A 19591-nucleotide genomic window follows, 5' to 3' on the forward strand; every position below is an offset into this window, starting at 1 on the left:
TGTAAACATGCACTAGAAGAGCCTGTCTTTGGTTAAGTTAAGAGTAGATTCACTTTAAAAAAAAATCAAATAAATGTTAATGAATTTTTATTTGTAAATGAAAAAAATAACTAATTATTTGTGAATCACCCCTAATACGTATTAATATTGAAAACAATCCTGTTGTTTCTCAATGAATAAGTAAAATTATTGATTTAAGGATTCACTCGGTCAGAGGCTGCATCTGAACCACAGATAACACACGTATGTCTCCAATATGTCTTTTAAACAGCACTTCATCTGGAAAGCATCTGCTATACAATGATCTGACAAACATCTTTAAAAAGTCTGTTCCTAAATCAAAAACACAATGCTTTTTTAAATGTCTATTTAACATCTCGCAGGAAATGTCTCATAAGGGGATTTTGCACCATGCAGAGAAACTAGAACTGCAGGCGAAAGTTCTCACTTTTTTACACCACAGGAATGATTTTAATTCTAGGAAAGCCAGATGAGGAAACTACATTAGCTTATAATTCACACAGTATTTCTGTGGTTGTTATGTAACTTCATTTTTTTAATACATCGTTGTTTCATCACAGTTACAAAGATCAATTATTTATCACTCATGAAACTAAATAAAATGTCAATAGGACAAACCCTACAATCTGAAATTTTATTTCTGTTCTTCCTGACAGCCTGTCTGGAACTTTAGCCAGTTAATTAAATGCATGGACCAGATCTACTAGTATGTCACAAGTATTAATGCTCATTCTATCACTGTTGCAGGTGTCGTAGTATGCAGGTGTCACACAGAAGAGCCATTGAATGTGTTTCCACATCTCAGCACCAGGTTAATTGCACAGCCATTTGACTGACAGGTGAAGAGTGTTTCTCCACAGCACCTGTTAGTGAAAGTTAATGAAAGTTGCAGTGGTGGTACAAAAATGTGTCAGCAGACCCTCTATAGCCCTCCCATACACAGGCCTCTCATACACTGGTGTGCAGTGCTGTCTCCGCTGGGACAATGGTCTCATTGTCCATTCTTTAGGTCAGGGCTATTATTCCCATGCTTGTCCATTGCAGCCCTTTTTCACTCGCACTCATATTTAATATAGTAAGACTAGAGTTCTGCATTTAGTCACACCACAAGCAAAACAAAATTCATTCGAATATGAGGTCATTCACCATAATGTCTGGAGATATTTAAACACACTTCCCTATTATGTGGTAAAGTTGTGTCATAAAATCATTTAATAAATGTCCATTTTCTTTAGAAATCTGTTTACTATTAAGATTAATAAACTGCATTTCTAAGATTGCAAAACTAGTAAAAGTAAATCTTACTTTAAAATTATGTCTTTTTCTGACGTCTTTGTTTTTTTTTCTGATTTTAGAATCCCTGTCTGTTTCTTTTCTTTTACCTTTATAGATATGTTCCTGCCTTACAGATCAGTACCAACAGTTTTACCATTGTCCCGGGTGTGTATATCTTTAAACGCACTCAGAAACGTCATATTCACAAACTCAGCTGTCAGTCAAAACCTTACCTATGATTGTAGCAGTGAGAGTCCCATGTGTAATCCTGAGAGCTGGAGAGCTGCTTCTAACTCATGCTCCCTTCTAGACACTTTAAACTCTGCTGAGCACCAGACCAGGATGGACAAATCATTCAGAACTAAGGATGAGAAAAATATCCTTCCTCACTCTCTCTGTCCTGCTCTGTTCCTCCACCTACATGTTCACTCTCTCTCTCTCTCCACCCCTTTGCCTTCTCTTTTTCCAGCCCTCATAGTCTCTCACACACTTCTTCCCTCCCTTCTTTTTTCATTCTACTGCCACAAGGCAGTCTTTTATTCTCCCAGCTGAAGAGCTGCTCACTTGTTCAGCCTCTGGAACGAGACACCCACCCTGAGCCCAGATCAGGAGACAGGACGAGAGAGAGAGACACAGATAGCAGGAGCACAATAGGGGCAACTTATCACCACATTCTGATGTAGAGATTTCAGAATACTGTCTCATCAAAATTAGATCTGTAATATCAGCATATTGGTATATGGACGCAGTTCAGGGAGGCTCTTATTTGGTCCTCGTCCTCATGTCCATTCAATTCTCTGTGTACAGAAATCTAATTCATGACATAGTTGAACTCCGGCCCAGCCAGATAAGCAAAATGTGAAATTAAATTCAATTACAATAAGCCAATAAGGCTGCCCTCTAAATACCCTAAATTGTCCTCTGCGAAATGTCTTATGACAACAAATGGAAGGGAAAACAAAATGGATGTAATTAAAGGTAAAAATACACGCTGGACTCTTAAAAATGCCATTGATGGACTTATGGAGCACCTTTAACACCCATGGACGCTTTCCATTACACAACGGTTCTCTCTTTGAGGGGAAAGAGGTCATTTATTTAAATATTCACATTATGAAAATGTGGTTCTTTTAAGAACTGAGAATACAAAAAAAATGTTTCCTTTTGGTGCAAAAATCCACTTCTGGAAACGTGTCTTATTTTAGATTGTAGAGGGGATTTACAATAAGATTGGAAATCATTTTTAAAACAGAAACTAATGTTGTAATACATCACCCAGAATACACACACACACACACACACACACACACATATGCAACTGTGGCTCTCTCAAACCCAACCCACGAGACACTCCACCAACGCATGTCTGGAGAGGACGTTGTGTGGGATGGAGGAGTGTAAGGGAAACTTTAGAGAGGGTAACAACAATGACTAAAAAAAGTTGGGAAAATACTGATGATCGGATAAGTAATGAAACCACTAAAAATAAATGTTGTCGTTAAACCATGTTTACCACAAATTTATTATAATATCCATAGTATGAAATGTGTTTAACAGTTATGTAAATGGAAAACAATGCCCCCAAAATATGGTTACAATCTACTATATTAAAACAATGTGTATTTAGATGAGGGAAGGGTTGGAATGTAGGCTACTCATTTTGGGTTGTTAGATATTTACCTATTATACGATGTGTTCAAACTCAAAACACTCAAATTAAATCAAACATTAAAGCATATGTCCTACCAGCCAAATTAATGAAACCATGTTAGTCTGGGATTCTGTCCCTCACACAAGACACAAGCAGTGGGCAGAGAACAGAAGATGAAATAGAAGAATTGTGACCTCTGGTGGTTGTGCAAATGTATTTAACTATCACTTACATCAAAATTTTCAAATTCAACCAACGTCTAATCATTTAATAGTTACAACTTTACAAGCTCTTGTCAATGACACTGGTCCTCCCGTGATTTAAAAAAAAGATTTTTTTTAGATGTTCTTGAACAAAATAAATGTTTTTTTTTCTTCCTTAATTTACATGTCACAAGTAATAAAAGCAGACTTACTTTAAAGCGAACCCTTTTAGGAGTCATCGTGTTGGTGGTTTGTTACACAGAAAAATGTTTGGAAATGGTCCTAAAGAAGGATCAGTGCAGATGATCAAGATACCTCTGTAATAGTTCCTTCAGAGATTCAGTCCCCTGTTTTCCCATTTTCCACACATTTTAGCTACTCGGCGTCTTTTACTTTTAGTTCCATTCAAAAATGAAACTGCCAGAACTGTTCAGTAATGAATCCATAAAATCAGTTTGACACTCCTTATGACACTCCTTATTCCTGAAGACGACTTGATAGCAGCACAGAGCTGAATTCTCCTCTATGACTCTGTTGATGTTTTCACAAAATGAACACACAGACAATACTAATCTCTTGATCAAATTCAGCTAACACTTTAATTCAGACACATGAGAAGAGTCCAGCCCATAAAAGTGTTCCATCAACTCTCCACCCCTGCTTGAAAAAAGGTGGAAAAAAGAGGAACAGAAATAGGTGGGGGGAAACGGAAACATGAATCACGCAGTGGTCAATAAAAATACTTGTAAATGACTGGGTGAAGTACAACACTATATAAGAACATGCTTCACTGATATCCTGACAGACTAACAGGGCTTTTTAATCATGTTATAATAAAACAAGATGCTGATATTTCATTCACCTAGAATAAGTTGATGGCATTATCGATATATTTTTATTTATTTACTTAATAGGCTATATTGTATATTATTGTGAGTAAATCTAAAACTTAATTACATTTTTAAAATAAGTTCTGAATAGCGCTGTCGCCTCACAGCAAGAAGATCGCTGGTTCGAGCCTCGACTGGGTCAGTTGGCACTTCTGTGTGGAGTTTGCATGTTCTCCCAGTGTTCGCATCCTCCAGACAGAGATGGATATGATCTGGTGAATGATTTGGGGCAGGCAACTCCAGACATGTTGCCCAAGTCCTAGCTAAAACGCACTATTTCTACTTTATTAATTTTTTATTTATTTAGCTGTTTTTTTTGTCTCTCAATCTTTTTTTCTACGTTTTATCTTAATGCAAGCTCTACATTTTTTTACAGAATAAATTTGACTGCTCCATGACACTGGGGGTAGATATTTTATAGTATATATATATATATATATATATATATATATATATATATATATATATATATATATATATATATATATATATATATATATATAGTACATCACATTATCATGTTTTATTGCTTTTTAAATTACATTTAACGATGTAAAAATTGTTTGACTCTCACTATACAAAATACCATGCAAAACAATATAGTTTATTGACATGGTTTACACTTTTAGATATGCCCGAAGCTGCCGCTTACCTTGCTTATTGGTTTAATCCGCCGCTGCCTCCAGGTGCTCCGAATTCCCCCACAGTCCAAAGACAGGTGGTATAGGTGAATTGGGTAAGCTAAATTGGCCATATAGTGTGTGTGTGAATGAGAGTTGCAGCTGGAAGGGCATGCGCTGCGTAATACATTTGCTGGATGAGTTGGCGGTTCATTCCGCTGTGGTGACCCCTGATTACCCCTCACTAACCTAAAAGAAAATTGATGAATGAATATACTAAATTGATATTCAAAAACAAGTTGTTCCTGAAATGACATGTCTTGGGTTTTCTCACAGGCGCTCAGTCGAAAAGAAATTGAATGAATGAATTAACGTAATTTCTTTTACACTAACATTTACACTTCTGTCTTTATAATTTTGTTTATAATTTCTATTACATAAAAATTATTGTTTTTTCTCCAGATTTATATGGACCCCTAACACTTGACATTGTGATAGTCCTATTTGAATGACATTACCTATAGAAAAAGGACAGTTCACAAGATTCTTTTTAAACTCTTTAATCTTTTTTAATAAGTTTACACTGGAATGTTCTTCATAATGATTCCTAATTCGTTATTTTACAAGATTACAAAAACAATCTCTGATCTCTTTATACCATTCCCCAATCCACATTATGATTCCATGAAAACCAAAAAAAGAAAAAAAAATAGATAAACAAAAACATTTAATATGCCCTTCCCATCATCAAAAAATGCAGAGACATTCAAGGCATTATTGGGAACCAAGACAGCAAAAGGATTCCTTTTTTTTCTTCTTCAGCGGGGGGCAAGTAGGGTTGAAGACTGAAGTTCAGGATAATAACCTGGCAGGCTGGGAATTCACTCTTTTAATGCTGATTGGAGACCTGAGACCTGAAAACCTATTCACAACCACTCACAGACAGTCAAGAGACAGAAACAATCCTCCACTGTGAGCCGCCATCTACAAACAGCACAGTCCAAGCAGGTTGACTTTTAGCAGTGTGAAGTGTTCTGTAGTTCGTGCTTTCAATAGAAAACATGGTGTAAACTTGGAAGCAAGCTTTCTTCAGACTGCGATGTTCTCATCTTGAATCTCTCTCTAATCTGTTGTTGTTTATGATGTTAAACAGCCATGGTGAATCAGAAAGAAGGTTTAAAGATGCACTACAAGCTGAAAAGTTTGAATTACTACATAATGTGAAAAAGGAGAACAGCAAGCTAGACAAAGATCTGAGCACAGACTTGGGTAAACATGTCAGATGTTTACCAGAAGATAAAACTTTCTAGACTAAACAAGGAGCTTAGATGACAAAAGACAGACAAAACAGTGACTAGAGTCCATTTCAGGGCATGAAAATGAAAGATCTGCTACAAAGAAGGTGCAACAATCTTCTAGTGTTTCAAAAAAAATTTGTTTACAGCACAATGAGTAAAAGCTTAGAAAGCCACAAACTGAAGGAAATGACAGCAACTTGACCCTTACAGAGGAGGTGTATGAACCGTCAATACAAAAATATTCTGCTTCAAATAAATACAGCTCCACCAGCCTGCTCCCTCCTGGTACAGTCTCCATTTTAGCCCCAAATCCTCAATGTTTTTTGCTGGTTTGGCCTTTTATAAGGTTTAAACAAATTTGGTACCACAAGAGCCAATATTGCCAGCAAAGGATAAAATAACTTCTTTAAAGGGGATAAAAAGGAAAAAAGGCAAAGTGAATCCTGTTAAAGTACTGCTAAAGATGATAAAGATTGCATCCTCCCTTCGTTTGTACGTCTCTCCCTTCTTGAATATAAATGAATGTTTTCAGTCCATTTGTCTGCTCTTCTGTCAGGTTGGGTGGAATTCTGTTAGTGATTTTCCTTTTACAGTATTTCATACTTGTCGACCACAAATGATGTTTCTGTGGAGTACCGAACCGGACTGTCCCCGTCCACCTGAGACACCTTAGCAACCTGGCAGGGAGAACATAAATAAAGTTTAAAAACAAGCAAAAGGTCTTTTTTTTTGTCTTTGCTACAACATCCTACAATATTGTTTAAAGAAACCACCAACATATCAAAAAAAAAAAAATTCATGCACGATTACTTTTGTCTTATGGAAAAATATATATTTATTTCACTGTTTTTCGAGAGGATCACGTGCTTATGATTGAACAGCTAATCATGCATTAGCCAATTCATGATTCACCGTTTAGATGAGTCCTAAGCCACTTTAAATACCCTAGGTTCACAGCCATCTTCGTTTTGAAGAATCCCCCCTTCCACCCCTCATCCTCCTCCTCCTTTCCTAGATGGATGGCACAATGACTAGCACTGAGGCCCCGTTTACACTAATGCGTTTTAGTTTGAAAACGCATAAGTTTTGCTACGGTTACGCCATCCGTCCACACTACGCCGGAGTTCTCGAGCGCCGAAAACGGAGCGTTTCGAAAACGCTGGATAGGTCGTTTTCATTCTGAAACGCTGCTGCTCCGTCTCAGTGTGGATGATGGAAAACGGAGACATCTGAAAACGGAGGCGGGGCTGCAGACATTCGCCTCTCTGATTGGGGCTTTTCCTGAATATTAAGTAGCCTAACACACACAGTTCAGTCCTGCATTCTCTCCGTGTAAGTTCAGACTTCGCAAGTTTGATCAAGGCTGCAGTCTCTTCTTCTCAGTTTGATATGGAAAACAGACTACACCGAGGACACGGGTAAATCTTCAAAGGGAACAGTGTACTTTATAACTTCATTCACATCACCCTGGCTACGTTGTTTCACTTTCTCAATATTAAAATGTATACATGATTTAAGGAACTGCCTATTTTCATTTTAATATTAGCAACTTAGACAGCAGAAATGTTGAGGCGTCGTGCTGCACATATGAGCATCATCTTCACTGTGTGGATATTTATAACAAAACGGAGCTGATAACAACTGCCTCCTTTCAATTTCAGTGAAAATACGAAACACACCCTCTCTTTTGCTGAATATCAGTTTTAATAATCGATAATGGCCATTATAAAAGTATAACATACAATAAGTTTATACATTATAGGAATTAAAGGCAAGCGATCAGTCAATATACAGAATAGGCTACGTGGTTACATTAATCATTAACTTATCTTTGCGCTTAGCCAAAACACGTTACCTGAGAACAAGTAATAGATTCCAATGACCAAGTCAGGGAATATGTCGTTAGATAAAGACAACAAGATAAATGAAATATCACATTTAATAAATATAGTGAGATTAGATCCAGCGGGAGATGCTTGATGAGAAGTCCGACTAGCACAGCTCTCATCTGGGTATATGGGCTGCAGCGCTTGCCCGAGAGTGTCTGTGTGGTCACGTGATGTGCGTTTTCAGCGTTTTGGTGTGGACGGAGAGCAGTTCAGAAACGCTGGGTAAAACGTGAGTGTGGACGCAGATCGTTTTCATTCTAAAACGCCGTTTTAAAACTAAAACGCACTAGTGTAAACAGGGCCTGAGTTTACACTTTCTCCCTTTGCTCACGTGGGTTTCCCCCAGGCCCCCCGGTTTCTTTCCAGTTCAAAACACGCAACTTAAGTTAATTGACTAATCCGGCATCATAGACATGCACCAAGTAAGTAGTTATCTCTCAAGAGCAATCACTATCTGTTCATTAGCTACTACAGCAGGGGAGTTTTCAAGATCTGCCTGAGCTCAAACTCCCCTCTCGCCCTGTAACGGGAGGGAGCCCTGTGCTCAAGGATCTTATGAGCTCAGGGCTCTCTCCGGGGACAGCATGCCAAACATACTTTATAATCAATCATCAGCAAAGTGTGAGCTCTTGAAACCAATTTCGAGTGGAGCACGTGATATGATTGATCACGTCTGGTCCCTTATCCTCAATCATCAGTAAACAGGTAAACTATCGATAAAACAGATTAATCCAAGCCTACAATAAATAGCCCATTTCATCTTATTTCCCTTATCTTCATTTTTGAATATATACACACGCACACGCACGCACACGCACACAAACACACTTGACTGGATGACACGTGATTACATTGTTTACCAGTTCTTTTAATATCATTGAAATATTACATGTCATGTGAGATATTCCTTCGTGTCTTTTTTTGTTATAACCACTGGTACTAAAGAGGAAGCAATGATGACATTTATTTGCACCACTGCAGTTTAAACTAAGACACAGTAAACTGTCATAGATAAATATACTTTTTTTATTGACTCTCCTGGTAAATTAAAACAGAAAAATTTGTGGTAAATTCTGCAAAAACAGAATTTGAAAGAAGACACGGAGGACCATATCAAAAGTAAAAAAGCTTTCATTTTTTGAATGGATGGAAGGTGGTACAATTCATGCATCAACTTAAAAGTCTTAAAGATTTAAAGGGACTTAAAATGATGATGATTTGGTGTACCATCACACCTGCATGTATGTGGCAAACCTTTTTTTTTATTATTTATCTATAGTTTAAATTAATAATTATGTTTACTTTTTTGCATGCTCTAATTGGCTATTTTGTAAAATTATAATATTGTGAAAATACCTTACACTGTACTTGCCTTTCACAGCAAAATAAAAATTCAATTGTACAAGAAATTGGTTGAAAATGACAATAAACGCTTTGAATTTTGAATGTTTATATTGATCTTATTCTTCAATGTGGAAGCACGCTCATATTGCGATTGTATTAGAACTCGGTATTAGTGTATAAGATTCAGTTGACTGTGGGAGAAATGACTAGGAATAATAAACAGAAGAAAACGGTCAAACTACTTGCTGTATAAACAAGTGTTTGCATGGCTATACAGACAAAATAGAATAATATAAAAAAAAAAAATCAGTTTGCAACAAGCGCTGTTTTAAATATCTAAAAATGAATGGAAGTGAATGAGACCGGAAGTCTTGAGCCAAAAAGATTCATATAGCTGAGCCTGCTCGTACACGAAATTAAATAATTTCATTTTGTTTTCAATTTTGGCAGATATTTTGCGAACAGTGTTTTAAAACGAAATTGTTAATCTGATTTTCATTTTCATTTCCAATGTTTATTTGATTTATTTAAAATTGGCAGGATTTACCTTCCATATTTCATAGCCGTTTTTATTATAAAATCATTTGTATAGTTGATAACATTTTATTTTGATGGTCCCTATTGCACATTTTGTTGACTAAAGGTTACATTGCAGCAACATGCCAATTACTTCTTATTTGAGTATTAGTAGACTGTCTGCTTATCATCTGCTGATACTGCTTCCTCAACATTTAACTCACTTTAAGAAACTTTGCAAGTACATGTCAACTTTAACTCTAACCCTAACCTAATGGTCTACTTATAATCTATTGAGAATTAGTTGGCATGTAACTTAAAATCAACAAAATGCGTTAAGGGATCATCAAAATAAAGTTATACATATGGTTTTATATTTTGTTCTAGTTCATAGACTCTCAGACAGACAGAGACAGATATATTTAAGAAACCCTGCTCCAACATACTGCATCCTGACCTCTTGTCTTACCTGAATGTCACAGTAGCTGCCCTTGGAGACAAAGGACACATTGACAGGGAAAAAGTCATTGGGTTGACCAGATATGCTGAACTCCAGGCTACCAGTCTTATTCTTCAAATCGATCACAGGCAGACACCACTCCAGAACATTCCGTCTGCTGTCATGCCTATACTCTCCATCTAGATCACCAATCACAGGAGCTCCCACCCCTGACCTGTGATGTGAAAAACAAAGATGTAAATAAAATGTAAAAAATCTCAAGATGCTTCTCTACACGTGATTAGGCAGAAAGTGCTATAATATGACAACACATACACTTTGACTGTATTATTGTAAACAATTTAATTAAGTGGTACTTACGGTACAGGAATAGAGATGACTACATCATTGAGCTCCAAAGAATCATCCTGCAGCTCATACTCTATGTTTACATCACAGCCAGTACCACTCTCAGAGGGCCAGCAGTTTACTAAATGGACAGAACAGACAGACTTTGGTTAAAGCGTGCATCATGTGGGACAACGAGACACAGAAATTGTTTGTTTTATTGGTAATACTAAAACCAGATGTTTAGACTGACTTGTTAGTGGAATGAGAGATTCGTCTGTGGTTTGTAGTCTCCACTTGAGCACACCCACATCGCTTTTCAAGGGGAAGGATTTGTCAGGGTTTTTCAAACCAATCACAGAGTCCAATGTGAAAAGTTTTTTGTCCACATTGGGATGGGTCTGCAAGGAAAAGAGGTTAAAAAGTGTTATTTTATTTTATTTTATTTTATAAAACACCAAATGTTTTACTAGCTTTTAACTCTGGTTTGTACTATGATTTCTTTCTTTTTTTTTTACACTTTATTTTCATTCCAAGTTGCATCCATATTAGAATGATTTGGGGTTTTAAATGACTCAACATTGCAGCTGAAAATGCTCACCTGCAACTGGACTCCTCTCTTGTCATTATTGTTAATGTTCAGCCTTATTCGCCCATTCTTTTCATCCGACACTCTGAGGGTAATCATGCCTAGAATTTCCATGTTCTGGAGACCACCATCACGACCACATGTTAGGGTGATCCTTTCTTCTACTCGAAGATGCACACTGAAAATTAGACAAAGATGTTTTTATATCCTTATTATTGCAAAAAAATTAATTAGAAAAAGAAAAAGAAAAAAAAAAGGTCAAATAATATAAGGATAAGTTTTAAGAGGGTCATACACTGAAGTTTACACGGAAGTTTCTTCTTAAACTTTGCTTGATTAATTTAATTTTTTTTTTTATTGATGATAGATGAGTGGTTTAAACCAATATAATGTTATTTCATTTGAAACTATACTGATAATGCTTTGTGTCACGGTATAAATTTAAACTGTCCTGAGTTGTACCTGGGTATCGCGGACAGCTAATGTCATGTTGCGCTGGTGTGCATACCCTCATAGAAATCCATGTTTACAATTGTAAAATGCATGTCGCGACATAGTGCATCCAGTGTGCAACACCCTTTGGTGCTGATCCACCTGCCTGGAGTTTAATGTTATATTTTACCTGAAAATGAAAATGGTCATCATTTACTCTATTTTGACTTGTTTTAAACCAGTTTGAGTGTTTTTTGTGCTGCTGAACAGAAAAAAAATATATTCTGAAAAATGAAAGAAACTGCTAAACACTAACATCCATAGTAGGAAAAACTAATACTATAGAAGTCAATGGATACTGGTTTCCAACATTCCTTAAAATATCTTCTTATGTGTTCAACAAGAACTGATTTGAAACAAGTTGAGTAAATGATGACAGTTTTCATTTTTGGGTGAACTATACCTTTATGTTAATGTTATATAACAGTTGTGGCTCTGTACAATAAAATGATTTCTAGATTATGGCACCTCTGTTGACCTCTGATTAAAATTAAAAAAACAAAAATTGGGTTAATAAGAACTCACTGCTAAATTTATCCACATGTAGAAGGTGCAGGAGCTTAAATCAAGATTCAATTACACAGTTTGAACATGGTGCTTATGAGTTGATGAATAGTTGCATTTTCACCATATGCTCCGCTGAGCTCACATCATAACCCATAGCAAAAATAGGTTCAGTTCTGGAACTGTTCACATGGACAATATAAAATAGAACATGTAATGCCAACATGCTGCTGACATGACCTTCAAAACAGGTATTAATCTGAAACCAATCAAATACCCCAATATACATTTTATATATAATTCTTTTTTGTTTGTTTCAGATGTACAATATAAAGTAGAAGACCATTTAAATGAATCACGCATTGAAATTCTTAAAGTTCCATTTGTGGTGGTCAATTGTCCGGTTTCCACACCATTATTTAATGCTACAAAAGCAAGTCTAAACCCATTACGCAGCTGAAATGCAGTAATAGATTCTGGCACCACAGAGAACAGCGTGTGGTAGAAGAGAACATTTTCTCCACTCCTGTTAATTCTTAGGAAGTGTAGAAGACAACATTATAGAGCATTTCAATTATCAAGTCACAATATTTTTAATTAGTACTGGTCTTAGCAGAATGTGTTGGTCATTATGGAACTGGGCCGCTGCATCTGTGATTCCTTCATTTGTGCATTGTCAGTAGATCACCTGCAGAACTTTCCACATCCATCCACACTTTTACAGATTTGCAGTCTCAAGCTGATTTACCCTGTTTTAGCGAATCTGTCCCTCAATATTTCCAAACCTACCAACAGACCTTTAAAGCATCAACAAACAGCACTGCATTCTTCAAACAGCACTGCATTCTTCCTTAAAACAATTAAATATCATTACCTCTCTGTGTGGGTTGGAGGCGGCAGTGATTTGGATGCATCTGAGGGTCTTTTTCCTGTGCCAGGCAAAATGACATTCTCTCCCTCTGACTTAAGTTTGTCCACAAAGTCATCCACTTCTTTCCCCTTGCCAACCAGTTTAAGTGCTTTACTTGGACCAGTGGATCTAAAACAAAGGGCATTGTAACTAGAGTCTGCTGCTTTATGCAAATGATGAACGCTGTAGTCCAATAAGACTATAGCAATACCTAACAGGTGCAGGGGTGGGTTTGGGTTTCTCAGGCTCGATCAGTGTGTCTGTGATGATGGCTGTGTTGCTGCTGCTCATGCCGGAGCTGCCGAAACCACCAAAGCCTGGCCCCTTCTTTCCACGCTCAGTATCTCGCCGTATCTGCTGGAGCTCTTTAGCCTTCCGTCTCATCTCTGCCTTTGCTTCACGCTCTTGAGTCTGGTGAACAGTTAATTGAGGACAGGGTGATTGACAGTAAATTATATTTCCATTAGAGAATTTCATTTGTAATGGGTCATCTGAGGGCTCTTGGCAGCATGGTATTTATAAATGGCAAACACATGGCTGGGATTACTGATGTTTAATAGTTTTTTGTGATTATCTTTTTTTTTTTTTTTCAAAATGTTAACATAACATAAAACAAGAATAACTGTACAGACATTTAAAGATAAAAAGAGCAAAGAATTATGTATACATTCAGTAAATAACAGTTAAGAGTGTTTAAAAAAACCACAATGTACACTTAACCAACAGCATGGATGTTTAATTTTAAACCTGATTTCAAGCATTAGGAACTTATCATTCCTCCTCCTTTGCATCAGTGCTTGTGCTTCAGTCTAGCACACTAGAGAACTTACTAAACCATCATTAAATTCTGTAGTTTTTGGGGAATTGCCAGATTTGTTAATTAGACCGTGGTGGCAGGAGACCTCTAGCCATGGACTGCACAATAGCATTTTCTTAGTAAACATCTTTCCTACCTCTCTTACAGCACGGAACACCTTTTCCTCATGAGAGTCCATCTCTGTGAATGTCCGAATCTGGGCCAAGTTGACATTTTCTCTATAACCGAGGGCAACAATCTCATCGAAGGCAAAGATGAGGTCAAAGCAGTGCTCAGAAATTTCACTCTCCTCAAGGACACGACAATATTCAGGAATCTGACAAAAAAGTAACACAAATCAGTCAGTTCCAGAACTGAAATAGATATTTTTCCTGCATTTAAACTGACTAAAACCAATTATAACCAAATGATCACTAATTTGATACCAAACTAAAAATATATATATAAAGAAAGTTACTTTAGAGGGCTGCACGATTTTGGAAATATTAGCCATTGCGATATTTTTCTTTGCCACAATGTATATTGCGATATGAATATCATTTCACTAGATGATTTAAATAGATTTAATTAAGTTCAGTGTTTATTTTAGGATTTTTTTCCAGCTGTAGCAGCAGGCCTTTTACATTGATCTTACAACTACCTATGGTGTTATTTCAATGACAAATGTCATGAGTTCAGTACTACAAGTCAAAATTGCATTTACGTTAAACGAGCCTGTAAATCTCTTTGCTTGGACGCTGATTTCCTGTTTGTGCACAAAACTTCTTGAACTCCATCAAATATATGCTGCTCAAACACAGATTTTTTTGTGCTCTTTCAAATAAACGCAGCTGAAGAGCGATTGATTACATGAATGTAACAGGTATGTCTCCAACATTTATTAGATTTGCTAGGAATATTTATGTCTCCTATAGACCTACAGAACGCCATTGATGCATCCTGAAGTAAAGTGAAAAGGCTCTAAACTCCAGCAAGACAAAGTCTTTGTGTGCAGAGCCATAGACCTTTATCTATAAATAAAGTATAATTGTGGAAAATGTGTTTATCTTAACGGCATCACGCACCAGTCAGTCAGCATGTCACCCTAAAGGGTTAAACAAATAACATACAGCACTACTTCGATTACAAAAAAGTTTGCTCTGTTATAATTCACTTACCGTTTATTATGTTTTGGTGCGATTATAACCTGCTGTTAAAAAAAAATGACTGAATGTTTTGAATGAGAAGCTGCAATGTAGCCGTGGCAGGATAAATTTTGGTGTGGCACCCTGAATGAATTTACCGGAAACTTTTGGAACTTTTGGAACTCTTTTTCTATGCATTGCATCTGCATAAATTGTAACAAATTACAAGCAAAAATTGTATAAATAAAATAATAAAAGAATGACTGAAAATATCTAATAATATCTTTATCTTTTAATCTTTAATAAATAATGTAATCCTGATATGTGACTATTGCAGATAGTGTACACACATTGTGATATCGGTGCTCAAACAATATGTTGTTCAGCCCTATTCCATACACAAATATTGCCTGTGATACAGACAGGATAAACGCTGAATGAAGTGAAGCTAATAAAGTTTCCTATTTATCATTTTTAATAATGTTATTATGTTAACATTGTCATTGTAAATAGCATATTTTAAGGTAAAAACCAGTTTAACTACGCTGATATTTTGAACCTTGCAATACATGTTTGCAAGCAAAACACACAAGCTCTAACAAACCTTCTAAAATACTTTAAACACACACAGTATTTTTATAATTTTTTAGGGGATTTTAAATTTAATGGACAGGACAGTAGAGATTGACAGAAAAGTGAGGGGAGCAAAGAGAAGGGAAAGATTGACAAAGGGACCCGAAATCGTGTCTTAAAATTAGGTTGCCGTGAGCACCTCAGTGATGTGTCATCGCACTAACCCCACCTAGGCTATTGGCAACAACCAGTCACAATATTTTCATGCTGAATTTCAAGCAGTGAAAATTACAGAGTTGATATAAATTTCATTCATACCACACGTGAGAAGAGACGCAGTGTCTCCAGGTCCTCTAGTATGTTACTGTTCTTTGTGGTGACCAGCACCATGTAGAGCTTCTCGAGTGGCTGATAGACATAGCGCACGCTCTCCGTCTCCACAAACGTGTGCTGTTTGCCCGTGTTCATCAGTTTGGGAAAGGCAGCCAGCAGACCCTCCACTCGCGTGCGTGTCATCTCCACAAACTGCCTCGACACCAGGGCTTTACCTGCCTTGGTGCAGACCGCTGCTGCCAACAGCACCTGGAGAAGAGTTACACAACAAGAAGGTCAGGGAAGAAGCTGTAGGAATGTGGGCAAATAGCACAGCGCCACTTAAATGTACAGATGGAAAGAAGATTCAATATTAGCGTTCTTTCCAAGACTAACAACTTTATTTAGCTCAAGTTTGCTGTACTTTATTTAGAAAGTGTTTAACTTGAGATTAAACAGTTCTTCTCAAGAGCAAACAGAGCCCATCTCTCAACAGGAAAGTCTCCTAAAGATTCACATGATCCACTGTCAAAACAGATGGATTACTGTAATGAAGGCTGTTAGAAGCAAATCAGAGAAACGCCCAATAAAACAAACAACGTGATTACATATCACGCAGGATTAGCATACTTTCTTAACCATGATTTTTTAATTGTCCATGATAAAAAACAACAACAACAACTGAAAAACCACACAATGTGTATGAGTGCTGCACGATATTGGAAAAAAAAAAACTGCAATATTTTGTATTTTGCGATATGAATACAATTTCACTCAGATTTGGAAAGAATTTAGAACTTTTGATTGATTGGGATGATTCTGTAGGAGAGTGTGTAAAATATAATAAACATCTACAAGGACAGATAAATTTAGTAAAGAAAAAGATATTTATAAAATTGTATTTATTTAAAAAAGCATTTTATTGTTTACAGAGGAGTCTTAACTAGCTAAACAGTAATTGTATATTCAAATGAATCACATGTAAAATAATACTGCATAGTCTTCTTTTTATTAAAAGAATTCAATAACAATAATTGTTGTTAATTTTAAAAACGGTACTATTTCTTAAGCCTGAATGCTTTTAAAACCCTCACACAGTCACAGGCCTCAAAAATAACTTGGGAAAAAAAAATTTGTAATCCAGACTTAACGTTGCATATACCCCTGATTTGAGTATTGTGAATAATCACATTGCTATATCAATTCCGAAACGATATATTGTGCGGCCCTAATGTGTATTGCTAACCAAAGAAATGTTTGAGTCTCAGACATAAAAAGAAAATCAAAGATGAGATGCCCTATTTTGGTGTTATACCCAATAAAATGTACCAAAAAAAAGTAATTTTGTATACATAGAAAGAATAATAAATTCAAGGAAGTGTCTACCATTTCAAATAAATGTGGCCAGTTTTGAGAGCCATTGAATCACACTTCACATGGCATATATTCACAGCAGTAGAAAACTGTTTAGACATCATCTTTATGAGACAACCCTCCCAAAGAAAGAGCAAAGACTTTGTATGAAATTAGATTATCCATCTTTTTTATAATAAAGGATGATGTGATATGGCTAATATTAGTGCTTCATCTTTTTTTGCTTTACTGTAAAGGTCATTATATGGTGTGTCAAACTTCTATTGGTTGCACAGTTTGACGAGTTGCGAATGCAGAGGTCAGTTTGAAAAGCTTATACTTTGCAATAAAGTGAAATGCGTAACCTAATTTTCTTATCTGACCAATAAGAATAACATTAAAAATATAATTTATCATCCCACAAATGTATAGATGGCAATACACTGCTATGCTGAATTCAAATAGTACAGGTTCATTTGTTATACCTTTCTCTGGAAGACTTCCTTCTAATACAACATTCCAAGGTATGTTCAATTCCAGATAATCTAACCAGTGAAATGAATAACACAGGCTCATCTGGGTACTAGTACTACAAATCATCTTGACTGTTAGTGAATAAATACATATTTATATCTGTCACATATTTATATCCTTCACACCGATATTCTAGACCATTTAGCATCAATTTGCGATTGAATGCCAAGTAGGTTAGTGTAGGCTTAGGGCTGGCGGATATGGCAAAAATGTAATCTTGATCATTATTTTCCATATTGAATGATAAGGAAATACATTTCAAAGTTGTTAATGCTTCCAGATGTAAAAGAGCAACTCAACAATGACTGACGCTGCAAAACTTAGAGGGTCCATTAAATGGCATAACATATGTTCGGCCGATAAATTTTCGGTGGCTGAAAATTTGGTACGTCTCTAATATCAACACACTTTTAGATTCTCATCGTTGCACATTTCTGCTGTGTGATTGGCTTTTAGATCAATATAGAGTAAAAAAAAGTCCAAAGCTAATTATCGTTATTGACAAATTATATCACAATACGGTTTATCGGCCCAGCCCAGCACAACAAAGACTGCATTCAGGGATTTGTTGACAATTGTTCTTCCTGCAAACGTTACGTATGATAAAAGAGCTGATAAACTATTACAGTTCAGATCAATGTGTTGAGTCTAATAGTTGAATTTTGTGGCATGCAGCAGAGTAATAAGTGGGATAAAGTACATCAAGCCAGTTGTTTTACATAATAAAGACCTTTAGTCTTATACACTAAATAAAACACTAAATAATGCTATTAGGCCTGTGGATAAGCTGTTAATCTGCAAGAAAAACAAACAATTTTATGTATATTATCCATTACTTATCAGTTTCAATATGGCTGCCAAAAGATTATACAACCATTAACAGTACAGCTCACATAGTACAGCTTCTATTCAGCAACCCTTATTTTTTTAGCTTATTCCTGAATGGTTTCTTGATTTCTTCCTGTGAAAATGAAATGTTCAAATTCACACAAACTTAAAGAATGAGCTTTGAAACGATTCATATTGACATGACAGTAATTAACCAATATTTTATCAAGGCCATTTACATGAATACACATGTTAGTTGGAACTTATGTTTGATGGTCAGTGGTGGCTATTTTCATGACAATCTAACGTTACTGTACATTCATGACTGCACCACTGAATTCAAGGCTAACACAACCTGACCACGTCAACAGATGTTAAAATGGAGTAGATGTTTTAGACAAGTAATTCATGCCCACGTCGTCCGATTTTTTATTAATCAAAGACTTGCATAACTGATGTCTTATCACAAACACGTATGATAAAGCAGAAACTGATAGGGAAAGTCGCAGGCCTCCTTAATAGAGCGAGTATTTGACACTGATGTAACGTTAACGTTAGCTGCCTGCTCCACAAAATGACAACACATCTCACGCACAACTCAAACAGCTTAAAAAACACCATTATATACACCTACATGATGAATTAACTAATATACAAATCCACAATACGCGATTTCAGTGCTTCGCTAGAATCCGCATATCGAGCAATAAATCAGTCTGCGGTTCATTGGGTTAGCTAGCAGCAGCCTCTCATGTAAAAACCGGAACCCGTCGTCAAAATCAGCCGATTCTTCACAAACTAAGAGGCCAACTCACCATTTTCAGTGTGTGCTTTGTTTCCTGCGTTTAATCTTCTGAACGCCGTTTGTGTTGTTGTATAAATGCTTCACGGATATATATATAAAAGTGTTATTTGTGTGCAGTGCACTGCTCCGCGGCTCAATATGGCAGAAGTGTAAGCCACGTCTCCAACCGGAAGCGGCTCGTCAGCGGGGTAAAAGGGCAGCACGGCATATGTGGAGGATCCAACATCAGCAGCACAGGAGCAGCAGTGCCCAACCC

The 19591-nt window shown here is 36.5% G+C and overlaps 2 protein-coding genes across 7 annotated transcripts in view; both read right to left on the bottom strand.

Moving 5' to 3' along the window:
• The window catches only part of phldb1a (pleckstrin homology-like domain, family B, member 1a), a 77231-nt gene extending 73418 nt beyond the window's left edge, over positions 1-3813 (bottom strand). For 3 of the 5 annotated variants that reach the window (NM_001443102.1, NM_001443101.1, NM_001443095.1), the window contains 1 exon segment: positions 1530-1748. The gene's annotated coding sequence lies outside the window, so the exon portion shown is untranslated. 5 annotated transcript variants of the gene reach the window in all.
• Positions 3814-5207: 1394 nt separating this feature from the next.
• On the bottom strand, positions 5208-19517 carry arcn1a (archain 1a). Of its 2 annotated transcripts, none has more exon segments than NM_201459.1 (10): positions 5208-6635; positions 10177-10381; positions 10528-10636; positions 10748-10895; positions 11096-11261; positions 12954-13118; positions 13201-13400; positions 13943-14122; positions 15822-16085; positions 19346-19517. In NM_201459.1, coding segments are annotated over 10 exon segments (1530 nt in total). In that variant the 5' UTR covers positions 19349-19517; the 3' UTR covers positions 5208-6545.
• Positions 19518-19591: the final 74 nt, after the last annotated feature.

Source organism: Danio rerio, chromosome 5, assembly GCF_052040795.2.
Source record: "Danio rerio strain M-AB ecotype USA chromosome 5, GRCz13ab, whole genome shotgun sequence".
NCBI classification, from domain to species: domain Eukaryota; kingdom Metazoa; phylum Chordata; class Actinopteri; order Cypriniformes; family Danionidae; genus Danio; species Danio rerio.